We start from the raw sequence: 18,113 nt of genomic DNA, 5'->3' as shown, positions 1-18,113 counted from the left end.
TAATATCTACATTGTGGCCGACATCAGCTACTAACTATATGATCTTACGGCAAAAAAGTGAGCTTCGGAGAGGAGTCCGGGGGAACTCCGATGGTTCGGCTCGGACCCCCGCATCCCCCTCCCCTCATTCTCACTTTCGGTTTCCAGTTCTGTTTCATTCCTGTCTCTTTTGATTTCTCACTTCCCCCGGAAACTTCTCCCCCGCGGATGCTTGCTGCACGTCTCTCCACCCTTGAAATCTGGGGTCGGCTTGTCTCGCCCAGTCCCTCCGTTTCCCCATTCCTCCTCCCGCGGAAAAAGATCCAGCCTCATCTACCGTTCATGTCTCAACAGCAGAGTTCACCAGAAAAACCCGTGTCATTGGATCCATGGCCACAGGCCTGGCAGCAAGAGGGGACAGTGCACTGTCCCCAGATGCCCTGATAAATTCTGGGCGTCGCCTCTCTGATACCGAGGATTCGATACCCGCAAAACGCCCAAGAAGGACGTCGGACTCCCCAGTCAAGGCCTCCAATGGACCGCGTCAGAAGATCACGCGCGCCTGTGATCACTGCAAAGAGAAGAAGACGCGCTGTACGGGAACACTTCCATGTGTCAGGTGCATGAGACTGGATTTGTCCTGCCAGTACAATGCCGCTTACTCCCGGGGTTTGCCTCCAGACCCCCTCCCCGCCCCGCCGTCAATGACGGACGGTCACACATATAGTCCCGGTGCCAAGAGAAGGCCCCAAACAGACGGGGCTCTGGGACGTCGACGCCCGTCATCTGCGCAACAGTCTCCTAGTGTACCTGCCGGTTCGCCTCAACAGCCTCTATGTCGAAACGAGGTCTCTCAGCGCAACTCCCCTGATCCAGCGGTGACCGACTTCGAAGGCAATTATCTAGGGCCTGCCTCGGGAGTCTCCTTTCTCAATCGAGTTTGGTGTCGCCTACATCAGGATGAAAGGCATGCAATCCCAGACAGCCTAGAGAACGAGTCCTCTCCGAGGAACACCTCGGTGTTCATGTTTGGTGATAAGCCATACTCCGACTACCGCCAGGTGACTTTTTCACTTCCCCCGTTTGATAAAGCACGAGAGCTGGTTAACATCTACTTCGACTTTTCGATGGTGACATATCGATTTCTTCATCGGGGAATCGTAGAGGAATGGCTCTGCCAGGTGTACCTGAACAATGTTTCCTCTGCAAACCCTCCCACGGGTCCCATGGTAGTGCGGACAGCCATCATTCTTGTGATATTTGCTGTTGGCACGCTCTATGAGGAGCAGAAACCGGAAAGTCCGGTTGATGAGTGGTGCGGAAGGTAAGCTAGTCAGCTGTGTTCCTTTCGGGTCTATTGTACTGAGTCATCTCAGCGAGCAGTGGTATGCAGCGTCTAAATACATGAGCTCCCTGGAGTCGGGGCCCCCTCGACTAGAGACCGTTCAGGCTAGGCTAGGTCAGTGCCTTTACTTGTTGTCTACCTCTAGAGCGAATGAGTGCTGGTATTCATTCGGTACTGCCCTCCAGCTCGTAACGGCGCTGGGCCTGCATCGAAAATTCCCAGACAGGCTACCTAAGGGCGGGAACACCTACATGGAGCGAGAGCTCCGCAAGCGCATCCTCTGGAGCGCATATATGTTGGACAGATATCTCAGCGTGATGTTTGGTAGACCACGGTTATTACACGATGAAGACATCGACCAAGACCTTCCGGATGAGATCAATGACGAAGACATGCTCCAGGAGGACCCGGAAAGACGCACAGGGTCCGCCGATTGCATGATGATCGCATCCATCCTACATTTCAAGTTCGTCTCACCCCCCCCCCCCCCCCCCCCCCCACCTCTCTATATACATGGGTACATGCCGATACTGACAACACAGGCTTGGTCGCATCCTGGGCGACATCTCTCGTCAGCTCTACACAGTGAATCCATCGTCTCGTAGCCCTCCACTCGAGATGGCTGCCCGGCTCACGTCTAGATTGGAGGAATGGAAAGCGACAGCCCCGCCGATCTTCAACGGAGTGCGCGCAACCAGCCTCATTCCTCCTCTTTGTAGGCAAAGCCAGGTATTACAACTGGCGTACTCGCATGCGGTCATCCATGCGACCAGATCGTTCCTGCTCAACGACATTTCGGATCTGAGACGTAAGCCACCAGCTCCTCACCCCGTAGCGTCCAACCTAGTACGCAAATGTGTGGAAGCCGCTCAGGAGGTCATGGAACTGGTAGAAGGCCTGGCCAAGCAGAACATTCTGACCCATTCGTTCTGGTTCACACACTACGTATGCTTCTGCGCGATCACAGTGGTGTATATCTATATTATCCAGCAACACCGCGACACATACCCAAAAACCTTATCCCCGGGCACCGGAGACGTCTCTCTGAGCTCTCTCTTCAGATTAGCCGAGACCTGCCAACAACACTTGGCAGAGGCTACACGTAAGAACTGTCCCAGTCGTCGCTACAGCATTATCCTAGAAGAGCTACGAAAGGAGGTTCACCAACAGATTGGGCCGGACGCCGACTGCTTGGGCGATTTATCTGAGCAACAACGGCCTAAAACCACCATGCGTCGGGATGAACTGCCAATAGAAGCGCAGCAGATTGGCCTCAACGACCTCTACTCCCCTATTTCACTGGACAACTCGATGGCGTATTCCAGTAGTTTACAACCGGCGGCAGATTTGGCCGCACAACCATTCGGACCTGATAGTGATGTTGGCTTCATTGAAAATTTGGAAGGATCAGTGTGGTGGACGGAGCTAGACTCCTGGGTGAGTGTCCTCTCATGTACTTTGTTGTCAATATTTGCGCCTCATAACTTATTTCCTTTGCTTCAGGCATTTACCAATCTTCCTGGTGACCCTTTGACACTCGGGTTGTAATATATGATTAGAATATTAGCGTTAGATCTAACAGTCATTTTATGCTATACTACTATTTGAAATGATCTTCCGTTTTCCAGCTCTTCGATAATGATGTAGAAAATAGGGTTTTGTTTCAAGATGAAAGATTAGATACATCTTTCCATTATTATCTGATAACTTTAAACTTGTCCTGACAGCAATCCGAGATTCGGGTTTTCCCCCGCATCGGACCTGGCCGAAAGTAAATTTCAGCGCCAACCGTGGGCAGTGAGTGACATTCAATTTCGAAGTTTTGCTGTCCAATATCGATCCTACAATCATGCTAATATGCAAAGTCATTGACGACAAAATGACTAACTCGTCATGCTACATTACTAGGGCTTCTCTCATTGGCGAAGGAGACTAAGCTCCGATCTCGCCATCGCCTGTGCCGCTTGCGACAGCCGTCTTCAGCGGCCCTGGCCGCCCTGTTATTCCTTCTTTTCGAACATACTCATGCATCACGACATTTCCATGACCTAATATAGCGCAACATAGTGCAGACTATCATCGTTTCGCCTGCGAAAAATCCTGGCACAACAAAATGGCGTGTTCTTGCGGATCATACATAACCTCGGCGAGCTGCCGCCCCTTTCTTCTACTCTCGCCCTGAAGTTGTGTTTTTTTTTTTTTCCGAACAATCCCACGAATAATTCCAGTCTTGATCTCAGTTCACTATGGCGGACGCTGAGAATGGGAGTGGCGGCAAAGTGCCACTCAAACGAGTGTGGTACCGCACCTCCCTTTTCAATGCCTGCGTGATTGGTGCTGTTGGCTTTCTCGCCCCCGGGCTATGGAACGCCATGAACTCCCTGGGAGCCGGAGGCGAAGAGAAACCTTTTCTGGTGAATGCCGCCAACGCACTGGTTTTCGGGCTCATGGGCATTTTCTGCATATTCGGCGCGCCTATCGCCAACCGGATCGGACTGAAATGGGCCCTTCTCCTCGGCGCCGCCGGCTACCCCGTCTACGCAGCCGGTCTCTACACGAACAACCGGTTCGGCAACGTCTGGCTAGTTCTGGTCGGCGCTGTTGCATGCGGCATTTCGGCCGGTCTCTTCTGGGCTAGTGAAGGCGCCATCGCAATCGGATACCCTGAGCCATCGAAACGAGCCCGATACCTCAACATCTGGGTCTGGTGGCGCACCCTCGGACCCATCATCGGGAATTCGATTGTCCTGGCCCTCAACATTAAGAACAAAGACAAAGGAAGCGTGGGATACTCCACGTACATTGTCTTCATCGTCCTACAATGTCTCGCCATCCCCGTCGCTTTGCTCCTCACCCCGCCCAACAAAGTCCAACGTGCCGATGGCTCCCCGGTCATCCTTCGGGTCGAGGACTCTTGGAAAGCGGAATTCCAAGCCCTCTGGAAAACATGCAAAAACCGCACCGTCATCCTTCTTCTCCCTGTCTTCTGGGCCGTCTACTTCAATGAGTACTCGAGTAACTTCGAAACGTACTATTTTGGGGTCCGGGCTCGTGCGCTCATCGCTTTCCTCTCCGACTGGGTCACCATCCTTGCTTCGCAGATCATTTCTCACTGGCTCGATTGGAAGCGTGTCGACGCTAAGAAACGTCTCACGTACGGCTGGTATTGGGTCATCATTGTGCATGTGACGGCGTGGATTCTTGGCTGGGTTGTGCAGGAGCAATATACATCAGCCCATAAAAAGAACCCTGATTTGGGGACGATGGATTACACTAGTCCGGGGTTCACTAAGGGCGCGTTTGTCCTCTTCATGTGGACGTTTGCGCAGCAGACGGGCCAGAATTGGTTGTATTATTTGGTGGGAAGCATGACGGATAATATCGCCGAGTTGACCAGGTTGACGGGTGTGTTGCGCGGTCAGGAGAGTTTTGGTGAGGCGATTTCTTATGGATTAAATACGAGGGATTGGTATGGTGGACGGGTGCCGATGGCTGTGAATACTATTTTGCTGGGTAAGTTGGATTGATGTCTGAAGAAGAGGCTGAATACTGACTGGCTTTTCTAGGGTTGTGTGTTATTCCGACATGGATTGTTGTGAAGAAACATGACATGGCATCCATAGGCGAAAGGGAGTTGGAGGTGGATCAACGCCCAGTTGTGGATGAGAAGGGGGTGGTTGATTTGGAGGTGAAGGAAACGGGAGTTCATTGATCTTATTGATAGCAGATCAGATTAGATGAGCAGAATGTCCTTGAGTATACTATACACTAAATATAACATCTTCCTGACAGTGGACTTTAGTCCACTGAGGATAGTAGATCGGAGGAATGGTCGGCCAACGGGCCGGGCCAAGTAACGGACCCTACACCCTACTCCGCGTTGGTGGTTCAAATCCTTCCTCCGCTGGCTTACGTCCTGTTCCCCACAGTGTCTGTCACACCTAGATGATGAATGGACCCTGAACCTCCTATTTGGTAGTACCGCCTTGGTATGCACTTCGTGCCGGTCAATCTACCGGTCTATTTTACCTAACAAACGGCATACCCGCAGGGACGATCCCAATTTCCCCAACTCAACGAACAATGAGAAAGGTCGGCTAATCGACCGGCCAGATGGACCGAGCATGAATAGTTAGTATATTTAGAGGCAATCCCCGACCAGGGACCCCTACAGGAAAATGTCACAGAAGCAGGGGGAAGCATTGCGTCTCAACCGAGATTCCAAGGATGAAATTGACACTACCGGTGGCCTTCTGCTCGCTGGCGGCAGCATTCGATGTTCCCAGTCATGGACCATCTCAGGTCTCCCACCGTGACACATCCTCATTTATCCATCCAGGCCTCCTCCAAACAGCCTCTGATTTCTCACGCATCACCTCCAAAGTATCCAGCAACACCGAACCCTGGATAACAGGCTGGTACAAACTGACCAACAGCTCCAACATCAACCTAGACTACACGCCCTCCCCGAAGACAATCGTCTATCGCGGCGCAGATGGCACCCACACCGAGAACTATCCCTCTCTGTACAGAGACATAGCAGCCGCCTACGCAATGGCCATATACTGGAAAGTAACCGGCAACACGAGCTACGCGGACGTTGTTGTGAACATCCTCGACGAATGGAGCTCCACCCTGACCGAGATCTATGGCACAACCGACATGTACCTCGCCGCGGGCATATACGGCTACGAATTCGCTAACGTCGCCGAGATCATGCGCACGTATTCCGCATGGCCGAGTGCTAATTTGACCCGCTTTGCGAACATGATGGTCGACGTTTTCTATCCCCTTAATCAAGATTTCCTGCAGAATCACCATGGCGCCGCTGTTGATCATTACTGGGCAAATTGGGATTTGTGCAATATTGCCTCCATCTTGTCTATTGGCGTGTTGACTGATAATCAGACTATGTTCGATGAGGGATTGACTTATTTCAAGTCTGGCGAGGGAAATGGCCAGATTGAAAATGCCATCTGGAAGCTGTATGAGGTGGATGGGGAATCCCTGGGTCAGGGTCAAGAGGCAGGGCGTGATCAGGGCCATTCGATGTTGGATTTTGCTCTCCTGGGACCTATTGCCCTGACAGCGTATAATCAGGGGACTGACCTGTTTGAGTATTTGGATAATCGCATTCTGGCTGGGTGAGTTTACCCCTCCGCGCCCCCCTCTATCTCTCTCCCCTATACTTGGTTTATCTTCTCCTTCCCCTATCCTTCCTCTCAGTATGGAATACACCACCATGCTTACAAAAAGATGACTTTAGTGCGGAATACGTCGCCAAATACAACCTTGGCAACGAGGTTCCCTACACGACATACAACAACAGCGACGACGTAAACCAGACGGTCATTAGTAATTCCAGTCGCGGAGATATCAGACCCATCTGGGAGCTGCTGTATAACCATTATGGTGTACTCAAGGGACTGAATGTTACTTACACGAAGGAATATCGCGATTTGGTCGTTGAGGATGGCGATGGAGCAGAGGGCGGTGGTGGCGATTATGGAACTACGAGTGGTGGGTATGATCAGTTGGGATGGGGGACGCTGTTGTATACGCTTGAGTGAGATGGGGAAATACTGCTGCTAGAGATTCTTCACCTCTTCATCCCCAGGAATGCTTGATGTGTGGATCTTCGGGACTCAGCGTCATGTAACTTTTTGAGGCAGTGATTTGACATGCGAAAATCGAGATTATCATCAATCGACGGTACTGATGGTTTGTAATGGTTGAGGTTGGAATAGTTGGGCCTGAAACTTGCGACCGAGATGAGATGTAAGCGAAAGCGCTAGCTACCTTACAGTATGGACGCATGGTTTTAAGCATCTAAATCCTAAGGAGTCGCCACGAGGACGCAGTAATCACAAGCCCTGGCATCAGCTTCACTGTCGCAGTAAGATACTTACTAGAAAAGATGCAGAGGAAATGTATATGCTAACTAGTAAGCTGCCCACACTAATGGTATCTATTACTTTTTCAAATTTATTGAGGCTATACGACCTCTCAGAAGACGCTGAGAGGTTATATATACGTATGTGTATATGCAAAATGACCAACCAGGGCCTTGGCTCTGCCACCCTCCAGGCTAGGTGACTCCTCACCCCCGTTTCATATCCTTCAGCGCCTCCTCTACCAACCAGCAACTCACGTCCTGCGCATCCTGGCCTACGCGCCAACTGCCCAGCACCACGCCTTTCTTTTCCAGAAGTTCTTGGGCGCGTTCCCAGCGACGTCGCCATATTTCCTCTCGTTTGTTGGGCAAAGGAGCTGCTGGGACCGCCGTTGAGTTCGGAGTGTTACTGTCGACGCTGGTGCTGGACCTGCTTGCTGAGGAGTTTGGCTGGGCCGGTCGGAGAATGTTCGATGGGGTTGGAGACCAGTTCAAACGGTCGGAGGCGTATTGTAGCGCTGCTGTGGCTGCTGTGGCTGCAGATGCAGGGTATGATTGTTTCGGGGGAAGGGGTGGGGGTGTTGGGCGGTTTGTAGTTTGCTGTGATGAGATAGAACCCGGGGTTGAAGTTCCTGTGTTGGTTCTGCGTGGTGGAGGAGGTGGCGGTGCTTGCTTTGAGCGTGTCGGCCCTGTGCCGATCCCGTTGTCGTTGGGGATATCTTGTAAGCTAGGCTTAGGACGTATGGGCATTGGTCTCGCTACATTATTCACAGGCGTATGGTTTTCGGTATCAAGTATGTTGTCGGTTGAAATATCGGGCTTAGTGGAAGAGCGGCGTGGGGGTAGTGGTGGCACAGGTTTTCGTTTGGCTGTTAGTTGAAGTGAAGGCTGATCGTCTTTGCTCATGTCTGGATTAGTCGAAACTGAGCGCAACGCGGAGGGCTTGGAAGGTTTCGCGGGTGGTCCGCGCCCGGTGGAGGGCTTCTTCACATCAGCCAAAGACATCTTCTGTTCCACCTCGTCGCTAAGATCAATCAAGTCGGCGTTGTCTAGGCTCACGGCATCCGCGGACGAATCGGCCGTTTCCACGGGCCGCCGAGGTGGTAATGCCGGACGTTTAGACACGGCATCAGAAGTTTCCACAAGTTGCGGACTGCTGCGGCTCCGGTTCAAATCATGTTCTAAGTGGTCCACTGATTTCTCGAAGAATTTCTGTCGATCGGTGGTGGTAACGTCGCGAATGAAGATTCCAAGAATCCGTCCCGGGTTTGCTAGAACGATGTCGGTATATACCTCCAAATCCGCTTCACCGCTGTCTCCAACGAGAATGAACTTGCGGGTAGGAAAGTCTCTCAAAATCTGCTCTAAAGAGCCCCTCTTCCTTTCCGCCGTAGGCTCGAATATCCCCTGAAGCATACCACTGTATTGTTTCAAGTGGAAAGAACCCGGGGGCAGGCCGGCGAGCTTGAAGTAGCGTTCCAGAAGAGGATACAGTTGCCAGGGGGCATTAGAGACATAGTGCAGGTCGACTCCCATTTTCGCCAGCTTGCCATACCAGTCAGTAACACCGTCGACCGTCAACTCGTTCAGTTCACGGACGAAGGTGTTGCGAAACATCTCTTTGGCCCCGCTAGCAATAGCAGAATGTTTTACCGTGTCGTCGATATCGCTGATCAAGCTAACGCCCGTGGGCTCGATGACCTTGACTTCCTTCACAGCCGAGAGATCCTCGGAGGCTAGCACACGGGCGTGAGTCGGGATAAAAGGTAGTGACGCTCGTAGGCGAAAGTGACCGGACTCATCGGTCATCACGCTCCTCGACTGGCTTTTGTCGTTGTTGAAGAAGAAGACAGTGACGGGAATTCCTGTTACCGGGTTCGTCAAGAAAGGGCGTAATCGCTCCAGAAGGTGCGCATTGGCGACGGAGAGTTCATCCTTGCTCAGCGGTGCCGTTGCTGCCCTCTGGAGAGGTCGTCCGGGAGTATTTTGGACATCACGATCTTCTGCGCTGTCTTTCCATACGGGATCAGCCTCCTTTTCAGCCTGCTTAATGATCGATTGTGCCTGCGTATTGACCAGCTCTTCGTCCCCCTTCTCAGTCCTAGAGTCATTTGCATTATGTTCATCACCATCATTCGTGCTGTTCATAGGAGCTGGTACTCCGCTGAGCTTTCTAGCGAGAGCGACCATCAGACGATGTTTTCGAGTCATCGGCCCGCGATGAGGTGCGTATACCCAGCCACGCACATCGACTGCGACGATCGCATTCTGATCTTCCAGCTCATCCCATATCGGCATGCCTGTGCCAAAGCCATCGGACTCGCCCCGATACTCCTCAATGGTGGCATTTGATCCTCGACGGCGGCTATAGTATGAATCCATATGCTCATGTTTCACCAATCGCCTCGCATAGCTCGGGAATATCACCATCTCTTCAAATTCAGATCGCGCAATCTCAACGTCCGGGAATGCGCCCGGGGTATCACGATAGTCGTCATAGTTGCTCTGGCCACCGATCTGCGCCGACCATTGCGCAGCATAGGTTTGGCGCAGCTCATTGGCAGCCTTCAAGTAGTCAAAGACCTTCTTGCGGCGCGATCCCCTCTCCCGCCCAGTACTAGAGCCCCATGCTGACGAGGATGAAGGCTCGTACTGTGACATTGGCGTGAGGCCTGAGCTCTTGGTTCTTCCCGCTCGCAAAGCCCCGGTGCTTTGCGCCAGCCTTCTATGTACAATACCACCCGTCGCAGGAGCTATCCGACCAGCCAAGCGGTTCCCCTTTTTGTTCAGGTAACCAAGGATACCCTTCCGACCAGATTCCCGATTGCGTGCGAGTCTCGCCTGCCGCTTCACCAAGGCCCGGTATAGCCCCGCCTGTGCTCGATGTCGGAGAGCGGGGAGTGTTTCGTGACGCAGACTCCAGAGACGAGATTGTGCACGGGTAGGGGCGTGCGGACCGAACAGGAAGCGAAGGAAATGGCGAAATAATTTGCCTGTTCGCGAATGGCGAGCTGCAGGGAAGCGGAGGGGCGGAGGAGGTAGGGGTGGCCTGAGGGGGGCCCGGGGGGGCGCCAGCGAAAGTGAGGGAGTTGTTGAGGCGCCACGGTAATTGAGTATGTTCAGGGAGATATATGGAAGATGATGGTGGTACGTGAGTGAAAGAGAGAATGGACGATGGGAGGGGGAGAAAGTGAGGCGTTGTGGGCTGTTCCTGAATGACTTCATTTCGTTGGAATCCTCCACTCCTGGCAAGGCTAGTGCACGTGATCGGGTGCAGCTATACCTAAGACATGTTATTACTATTATAGGTATGCCATAAAACCCTCCCAACACTAGCGAAAAGTAGCATTCACACTTTAGAAGCTGCCCAATTTGTAATATCTCCTCTGTTTCATTGGGGTGTTTCTGCCAGCCCCAAATACTTTAGCATCTGCAGGTCACAGCTAGCTAAAACTTCCGAATGTGATGATCTCTGCAGAGGGACAATGCGGCCAGTCTGAGCTCGGCCCGATCTCTAACAGCTAACAGTACAGAGTGTTTAGTGAGGAAACTAGCAGCTAGCTAGCCTTCTACTCTAAATAGCATTACCATGTCCACCTAGATAAACTAGACCCTGACATCTCCCTGTATTCTGGACAACTAAACACCCACTACTACAATTGACTACAACATACAGTATGTCAACAACAACAACAACATCGTCATCATTGTACCAGGTCGTAGCAGACCTCGACAAGCAAGTCCATCCACCCATCCAATCCAATCCAATTCAATTCAATCACATCTAACCTCCCTAACAGCTTCCCCTACCCTACCGCCAACGATGACGACAACCCCATCCTGCAAAACTACCACGCCTTCCGGATCACGGGCATCCCCCAAACCCTAGGCTACATCCCCAACGAGCTAATAACCACCTTCCCCTGGCCAGCAGACACCTGGGCCATCAATACCACTCCCACCAACAAAACAATCACCCTCCTCACATCTCCCACCGCAACCGCCTCCACCCGCACCGCCATCCTCCTCCCCACTCTCCAGCAACTCGCCTCTCACGGCATCCTTCGCGGCTGGCGCAACGAGACCTTCCCCCTCTATGGTCCAGACGGGACCATCATCCTGGAAATAGAACGCGCCGCAAGCGCCCTCTTCGGCATAGTAACCTACGGCGTGCAAATGCTCTGCTACACCGATGACAAAGTCTCCAACACACCGCATCTCTGGATCGCCAAACGCTCCTCCCTTAAACCGACCTACCCCGGCATGTTAGACACCACTGCCGCGGGGGGACTAAGTACAGGGTTACCACCGAGGGAGGCCATCATGCGGGAAGCGAGCGAGGAGGCGGAGATCCAGGAAGAGTTGATGCGGAAGGGTATGAGGTTTGTGGATCGGATTTCGTATTTCCATGTTAAGAAGGAGAGTGTTGGGGGGATAGGGATGGTGGAGCTGTTGCAGCCCGAGGTGGAATATTTGTATGAGTTGAGGTTGGGGAAGGAGGTGGTTCCAAGTCCGGCAGATAGTGAAGTGGAGGATTTTAGGCTGTGCGGGGTAAAGGAGGTGAAGAAGGCGCTAGGGGAGGGGAGGTTTAAGCCGAATAGTGCGGTGGTGGTGGTGGATTTCTTGTTGAGGAGGGGGTTGTTAGATGGTAATGATGAGGATGAGAGAATTCGGGTGAGGTTGCATAGGGAGTTGCCTTTACCAGTGGTGGATCATGAGGGGGGAAGAGTATAGTAGTTCGTATATTAGTATTGAAGATATGATTATGGATGCATTTTGAATCCATTAAAGCCGAAATCTATGTATAGAATGGAGTTCCCAACCATCTATCTACTTTATAATGCACCGTAACAACCCGAGAAACGAAACCGAGAATGAAACACACATATTACCATCAGGGCATCAAGTAACATGCTCCTTCTCCTCCTCCTTGGGTATCCTCACCGACGTAACCGTAACCAGCGCCGCCAGCAACTGACACGCCAGTGCGAACCACCAAATAGCACGCAGTCCAGTAAGCCCAACACTCCCATCAGCCTGCTTATCGACGCGTGTGCCAATCGCATCTGCTACACTGGTGATAATCGCCGACGACAAGTTCTGGTTCGTAACCAGCAGACTCCCCGCACTGCCCTGGTACGAGCGCGCCACGTTACTAGTGATGAAGATGGAAGCAGCCGCGAAGGCCAGATCAGGGCCAAAGGTAACAAGCGCCACACCAGGCAGAGACAGTTTCCAGTACGTAGTGGTAGGGCTCTGGGGAAGGAAGAAGGCCGGTCCGAGCGTAAAGGCGAACATGGAGATGGTGTAGATGTAGTGGCCCGGGACGAGATGCAAGGTGCGGCTGACCACCCAGGTCGCGATGACGCCAAAGATGGCGTTCGGAAGGTGGTATAGCGCCACGTCGATGGGGCTGGCGTGCTGGATGCGCAGCCAGAACTGGATGGCGTAGAATTGCCAGGCGCCGAAGTAGGACCCGAAGCCCAGGAAGTAGGCGATCATGAGCGGGGTGAAGCCCTTGGTATTCCAGAGGCGGTTGGGGATCAGAGGGCGTGGTACGTAGCGCTCCACGATAAAGAGGCCAATGAGTAGAACGATGCCTACTGCGGTGAGCACGCAGGTGTATACGGACCAGTCGGTGACGCCACCCTGGGTCAGTCCAAAGAGTAAGCAGACACAGCCGCCGACGGCGAAGGCGGCGCCAAGGTAGTCGAACTGGCGCAGCGAGGGCACCTCGCCTCCGGCGGAGTCTGCCATAGGGCGCAGCGGGGGGATGGAGAAGTAAGCTCCGACAGCACAGATGGCGGTGATGATGGCGTTGCAGCCGAAGATCCATGGAAGGTTTTGATAGAGGAGACCGCCTTCGATGGCGCCCAGGGAGAAGCCAAACGGGGCGCAGGCGGCCATGGCGGAGAAGACGCGGTTCTTGCGAATGCCTGGCTTGTAGACGCGGCCGAGAATGCTCATGCTACCGGAGACCAAGACGCCGATGGCCAGGCCCTGCATGGCGCGCACCACGAAGAAGAGCACATAACGGGAGGGGTGGATGGAGAAGGCGCCAATGATGTTCCAGACGCTGAGCCAGAGGAATGCCCCGACCATAAGGGCTTTGGGGGGCGTCAGGTCAGTCAACGAGCCGGACACCACGACGGACAAGCCATTGGCAACGTTGAAGGAGCCGACAAGCCAGGGTAGCTCGGTGTTGGTGATGCCGAGGGCTTGCCGGAACTGGAGCTGCGGAGCGAGCACATCTCCGAGGAGGAAAGAAAACAACATCAGACCTGCGGAGCAGACCGCGATCAACACGATCTCGGCACCTAAACTGCTGATTTCTGGCGGACGACCCTGGGTGGGCTTAGGGGGTGGGGAGCCGGCCTCGTCGGGGAAGTCCCTGCCCTGAGCTGCGACCATAGAAGGCCGGCGGTAGCTGAGGTGCTGGCCATCGATAGGATCTGCATCGCCGCGACTGTGTCGTGCCACGGGCAACTCATAAGATTCGTCTTCACTGTCATCTCGCGCGTGTGCAATAACCTGGGGGAATTTCTTGAGCGTGTCGTGGTGGCCGGCGAGGTGGGCGAACAAAGGATCCGGGGTTTGAGCTCCGGTCGCGGGGGTGGAGGCGAATTTACTACTGCTAGCCTGGTCGGTCAGTGAGAGCGAGGATCGCCGAGACAATGGAGCCGAGTCCAGGCTGTTCTGCGTCACTTCAACAGTGGTTTTGTTCTTGTCGTTGTTCGGACTCGGGGATCGGGAGGCATCATCCCGGGTCGGGTAGGGCTGGTCGGACGGCATCCTCTGTAGAGACACAACCACCGGGGTAAAAAATGAACGATTCGGCACAAGGACTACTGCACTTCAGGGTCCTGATCCGCCTGCGGTCTGATGATTGTTTTTAAGGGATTTCGGGATAAGGTCTCCGTCACCGCTGAGGCAAAGTGGACCGGGCCAGCGGAGTATCAGGGCGATTCTTTTGCTTTTTGGCTCTGGAGGTTTATAAGGCGCTGAAATAATGGGCAGCAATGAGCCGTCATCCATTGTTGTGAACTCGGCCTCCAGCCAGTCCCAGGCCGTTTGATAAACCGGGCCGTGGCCACACAGTGACGCTAGCGATAAGATTTTGCACCGCTAACAGCAATGGTGGGCTGGAATCCCTTGCGGTGGTTTGCGCGTCGCTCATCCGTGTGGATCCCAAGCATCCATGGTTGATTCACGGCTGATCTGGCCCAGTTTTTATCGGATTTCAAATTCCAGAAAGCTGCTGGTTTATCGCGTGCTGCTGCTGTCAGTCGCTCTGTCGCCACCTAAATGCCCAACTCGACAAGATGGCGTTTTGCGGTGTGCGATGAAGCCGCAGCGATGTCGCCATATCCGTGACTCACGATAAGTGCGCGGTAGACTGCTGTGCCAACTGTAGACGCACTGACCACGTTCAATGGGATTCTGGCTGGCATGTTGCATCGCACACCTTTTGCGTCTGGCTTTCAGCATTTCCTCCCCAGGTTCGATGATCGACAGGGCCGCATCATCGTGTCGCAAACTGATCGGTCGGATCGGCGGAACTATTCGAGGCTGGGGACAGGATGGTTTGGGATTGCGTCGGATGATTGCCCGGCTGCGCATCTCATACTTGTCGATCATCCGGGTCATGCACATGGAGTGGGAGCTCCTGAGCTTGCCATTCGTTTGCTGTTCTTTGAGCTGGGTTTTCCATGGGCAGGTACCAGCCAACGTCGGCATGTCAGCTTAGGCAGCAATGACCGGCATGCCGGGGCTCTGCTGAGGGTGTTAAGAAGTATCTTCTATGAAACACCAGCTCCCCCGGGCCGCGGAAGATCGATACACTGGGGGCGCGAGGGCTCCTGGTTGAGATCGACCATCCCTGGGTCAGCACTATCCCCTTAAGGGGCTCCCTCTGCAGTGATGTGATTCTCCGCCGGCGATCAAAGTATTTCGGAGTCGCCTGTTTTCTTGCTTGTTTTGCTTGTTTCACGCCGTTAGCGAGTCAATGGTCGGGTGTTGTTGCTTTTGGGTACTACTAACGTGCGTCAGCGATCAGGGAGAAGCTTGGTACGTAGTCTCTGGCATTTATGATACGCACTCGCTGCGGTCGCGGGAACCGATCCAGCCACTATGCAGCCACTGTGTCGTCTAGAAGCAAGGGATGATAGACTTTTAGGAGGATTGCGGGAATTTTCATGGTGACGAGTCCCACTGGGGATTGATGGCACTCAGAGGAATTGTCGCAGACTCACATATCTTCTTTGCCGTGCCGTAGATTTGTCCCATGCGAGGTGGCTGTTCCTGCATCGCACAAGCTGCCAACATGAAATTCCCCTGGCTTTGTTTGCTTTTGATTCCTTTGGCTAATCCGCACTACTGCGAATAGCAAGCTGTCGTGTAGCCATCGAGGATTCATCATTCCGAACCGACCGTACGACTTGCCAGATGACATTCAGTACAGTTCAATATCGAAAGGAGGCCTTCTCTCGAAGGAGTAACTATGCTCCGGTTGTTCTCCTTACTTTTCAAGTCGACAAAGCAATGTATGCTCGGCTTGTATGGATGTCTTCCTTGGTTCAATGCCTACAGCGGACTACCGGCCTGAAAAGTGACTAGCAGAACAAGCGGAGAATTGCCTCGCTGGTGAGATTTCCATAGATCCAGCCCATGTGCGCGATGACATTTGCGATCGCAGCAAGTCATCTTGAGTACTTCCGATCTGCTTGGGTCCATGCAGGTGATATTGCTGGCATTTCATCTTACCGATCGGCCTTTCAGAATTTGTCACGAGTATGTAGATTTCACTGGCATTAAAGGGGTGGCCTAGTGTCCCGGTGAAGAGAGTTGGCCTAAAGGCCATATATAGTAGGCCCCATTGCTGCATATCTGGTCACCTTCGACTTATAACTATGACTACCATTGCTTTTGCCGGAGTAACTGGCAACTTCACGCCCCTAGACTCGTTCCTGATGGCTTACTATTTGTAGTGTTGCGATAGCATGAGAGCTAGTACCCTACAGCTCGTTACCCGATGCAGGGATATCACCTCCGCCGCTCATCAACAAGTCAAAAAAGGAAGATACGACTTCCTGGCTTTATCGGCATGATAAAAGAAGGGTGGGACATACTATGCAGACGGAGCATTGGTAAAAGCTCTTGGTCACAGGAACCCCGGCTCACTATCACACAATGACGGCTGTGGCTCCATGTTTGCTGACCGAGGCTGAGGGGGGCTGTTTTCTTTAATAAACCACGCCTTTCTTTCCTGCAGCATGTTATCTTTCAGCTAGGTCCAATGGAAAAACAAAGAAATCAATCCAAAAATGGAGTTTCTCTTTCTGCACTACCGTGAATAATGGTAGCCAGGCCTGCATCAGAGAGCACAGCGGGGGGAGAGAGATTACCATTCTTAACACCGCACTAATCCGGCTCTCTAACCAGATAGTGCTCAACTTCATCCTTTTTAATTCCCTTCTTCTGTGTTGATTACTTCCCAGATCAATCTTCAGGCCTTTATTCTCCTGGATGTACCTCGCGCCCCATTTTCAGCTCCTACATTGTCTTTAAATCCTCCCTGTGCTGCTCCCGGGCGAGTCCTAATCAGTCTGTTCTCTTTGTGCCTCCAGTCTTATCATCAACTCGCTGCATCTGCTATGATAGTATGTAACCTGTGCCATGTTTCCTTGTTCTAACATTGTGCTCACTAATTCTTTTGAGAGCTCGACCGGGTCCCTATGCCAGCCAAACTACGTTGGAAAGATTACTAAATTTTTCCTGATACTTTCCCCTTCCTGTATCATCGACATGTTCTGTAGCATTCAGAGCGTGAAACTCTGCCGTGTGACATATATGAGCTCTGTGGATAATAAGGCCATCTTACTCAAAAGCAAGATGACCTTAGTCCTGGCAAACTATAGACTTGAATCCATGGTCTATGCTCGGGCTGGAAATTCATCTATGCTCTCTGCACTCTTCCATCCTCTGGTATCTATAAACAGTCCTTTGGTGGAATAGCATAAAGCCTGAAGCTCTAACTCGCCGTCAGACTAGTGTTGATAGCTTCTTGAACAACTGAGCAGCAACGTTATCTTGTAATAACATATACCACAGTTCTTGATGAACGGTGCTCTTGCTCTCATTCTGGCATTATGACAAGCCATCATGGGTAGTTTCTTTCACTTTTCGAGCAAAGCTTTTGGGAGCCTGAGTCAACGAGGATTTTAACCACATTTTTGATCATGATCAAATCAAACAGTGGCAACAGTGCTGTCCACAGAAGCCATGGATAGCATATCCCACATCTTCAGGTCAGTGATATGAAAGGTGTTTAGTAAAGCGACCTGTAAATCTTATAGCTGTGTCACTGCCCCGCATACGCTGCCTTCTATAACTGCTGCTCGTATGTATCCCTCCGTCTGATACGTCAGTATGATATTGAACGCACTGGTTTGTTTATAGGACGAATCATCTTTCTTCGGGTCGCTCGAAAGGTCTACACTGGGAATGGAACCGCGCCGTTCTAGAGAGGATAGCCATCAGCCTTAAAGAGCCCTTGAGTCTCAATTATACATTCCTACGGTTGAGAATCAGATGTCTATCTGCATCTTGGGAAGCACATCGGTTTCAGGTGGAACCGTAGCGGCAAGGGTGGATTGCAGGCTGGAAGAACTGATCCGCTGCAGCTTGGTGAAGCATGTTGCATGGAGTCAAATATAAGCGGTCTGTTAAGCCAAAGGGCGGTGTTAATTAGGAATAACTTAACTACTAAGGTATATGGATAAGTACTATACTCGAATTTTTTACTGTTATAAAATGTTAAGAAGTAGCCATGCTCATCATGCCCACAGAAAAGCAGGCCGTTAAGATACGACTATCTGAAAGGTTTGTTCTAAACTC

The 18,113-nt window shown here is 52.3% G+C and overlaps 7 protein-coding genes across 7 annotated transcripts; 4 read left to right on the top strand and 3 right to left on the bottom strand.

The window, feature by feature from the left end:
* Window positions 1-174: 174 nt before the first annotated feature.
* On the top strand, window positions 175-2,893 carry BO83DRAFT_436967 (Zn(II)2Cys6 transcription factor). The gene is made up of 4 exons (XM_025535991.1): window positions 175-1,303; window positions 1,356-1,790; window positions 1,867-2,761; window positions 2,828-2,893. Exons 1-4 carry the CDS (start codon window positions 369-371, stop codon window positions 2,870-2,872), a joined length of 2,310 nt encoding a protein of 769 aa, XP_025389059.1. The 5' UTR covers window positions 175-368; the 3' UTR covers window positions 2,873-2,893.
* Window positions 2,894-3,513: 620 nt separating this feature from the next.
* Window positions 3,514-5,086, top strand: BO83DRAFT_377974 (DUF895 domain membrane protein). Its single transcript, XM_025531136.1, has 2 exons — window positions 3,514-4,837; window positions 4,891-5,086. The coding sequence occupies exons 1-2, from the start codon at window positions 3,571-3,573 to the stop codon at window positions 5,034-5,036; spliced, it is 1,413 nt and encodes a 470-aa protein (XP_025389058.1). The 5' UTR covers window positions 3,514-3,570; the 3' UTR covers window positions 5,037-5,086.
* A 465-nt stretch (window positions 5,087-5,551) lies between these two features.
* Window positions 5,552-6,947, top strand: BO83DRAFT_359718 (putative GPI anchored protein; the record flags this gene model as incomplete). Its single annotated transcript, XM_025529368.1, has 2 exons — window positions 5,552-6,468; window positions 6,591-6,947. The coding sequence occupies 2 exons, from the start codon at window positions 5,552-5,554 to the stop codon at window positions 6,892-6,894; spliced, it is 1,221 nt and encodes a 406-aa protein (XP_025389057.1). The 3' UTR covers window positions 6,895-6,947.
* A 477-nt stretch (window positions 6,948-7,424) lies between these two features.
* BO83DRAFT_311183 (actin cytoskeleton organization protein App1) lies at window positions 7,425-9,878 on the bottom strand (the record flags this gene model as incomplete). Its single annotated transcript, XM_025527464.1, has 1 exon — window positions 7,425-9,878. The coding sequence occupies one exon, from the start codon at window positions 9,876-9,878 to the stop codon at window positions 7,425-7,427; it is 2,454 nt and encodes an 817-aa protein (XP_025389056.1).
* A 959-nt stretch (window positions 9,879-10,837) lies between these two features.
* Window positions 10,838-11,985, top strand: BO83DRAFT_377972 (thiamine pyrophosphokinase-related protein). Its single transcript, XM_025531135.1, has 2 exons — window positions 10,838-10,953; window positions 11,018-11,985. The coding sequence occupies exons 1-2, from the start codon at window positions 10,895-10,897 to the stop codon at window positions 11,949-11,951; spliced, it is 993 nt and encodes a 330-aa protein (XP_025389055.1). The 5' UTR covers window positions 10,838-10,894; the 3' UTR covers window positions 11,952-11,985.
* A 22-nt stretch (window positions 11,986-12,007) lies between these two features.
* On the bottom strand, window positions 12,008-13,357 carry BO83DRAFT_377971 (MFS general substrate transporter). The gene has a single exon (XM_025531134.1). The coding sequence runs from the start codon at window positions 13,317-13,319 to the stop codon at window positions 12,120-12,122; it is 1,200 nt and encodes a 399-aa protein (XP_025389054.1). The 5' UTR covers window positions 13,320-13,357; the 3' UTR covers window positions 12,008-12,119.
* A 991-nt stretch (window positions 13,358-14,348) lies between these two features.
* BO83DRAFT_19803 (uncharacterized protein) lies at window positions 14,349-15,088 on the bottom strand. Its single transcript, XM_025526616.1, has one exon. It carries the CDS (start codon window positions 14,952-14,954, stop codon window positions 14,481-14,483), a length of 474 nt encoding a protein of 157 aa, XP_025389053.1. The 5' UTR covers window positions 14,955-15,088; the 3' UTR covers window positions 14,349-14,480.
* Between the last annotated feature and the right edge of the window lie 3,025 nt (window positions 15,089-18,113).

The sequence above is a fragment of the Aspergillus eucalypticola genome (genome assembly GCF_003184535.1).
Source record: "Aspergillus eucalypticola CBS 122712 chromosome Unknown BO83scaffold_10, whole genome shotgun sequence".
In the NCBI taxonomy this organism is placed as follows: Eukaryota; Fungi; Ascomycota; class Eurotiomycetes; order Eurotiales; family Aspergillaceae; genus Aspergillus; species Aspergillus eucalypticola.
Note: the sequence above shows the minus strand (reverse complement) of the source record. Positions and strands in the feature narration are given on the sequence as shown.

Excerpts from the sequence above, each read along its gene's own strand:
- BO83DRAFT_436967 (XM_025535991.1), top strand. The coding sequence starts at position 369 with ATGGCCACAGGCCTGGCAGCAAGAGGGGACAGTGCACTGTCCCCAGAT. Across the intron at positions 1,304-1,355 it reads GTTGATGAGTGGTGCGGAAG|CGAGCAGTGGTATGCAGCGT; the intron begins GTAAGCTAGTCA and ends GAGTCATCTCAG. Across the intron at positions 1,791-1,866 it reads GCATCCATCCTACATTTCAA|GCTTGGTCGCATCCTGGGCG; the intron begins GTTCGTCTCACC and ends CTGACAACACAG.
- BO83DRAFT_377974 (XM_025531136.1), top strand. The coding sequence starts at position 3,571 with ATGGCGGACGCTGAGAATGGGAGTGGCGGCAAAGTGCCACTCAAACGA. Across the intron at positions 4,838-4,890 it reads TGTGAATACTATTTTGCTGG|GGTTGTGTGTTATTCCGACA; the intron begins GTAAGTTGGATT and ends TGGCTTTTCTAG.
- BO83DRAFT_377972 (XM_025531135.1), top strand. The coding sequence starts at position 10,895 with ATGTCAACAACAACAACAACATCGTCATCATTGTACCAGGTCGTAGCA. Across the intron at positions 10,954-11,017 it reads GTCGTAGCAGACCTCGACAA|CTTCCCCTACCCTACCGCCA; the intron begins GCAAGTCCATCC and ends CCTCCCTAACAG.
- BO83DRAFT_377971 (XM_025531134.1), bottom strand. The coding sequence starts at position 13,319 with ATGGTCGGGGCATTCCTCTGGCTCAGCGTCTGGAACATCATTGGCGCC.
- BO83DRAFT_19803 (XM_025526616.1), bottom strand. The coding sequence starts at position 14,954 with ATGCCGACGTTGGCTGGTACCTGCCCATGGAAAACCCAGCTCAAAGAA.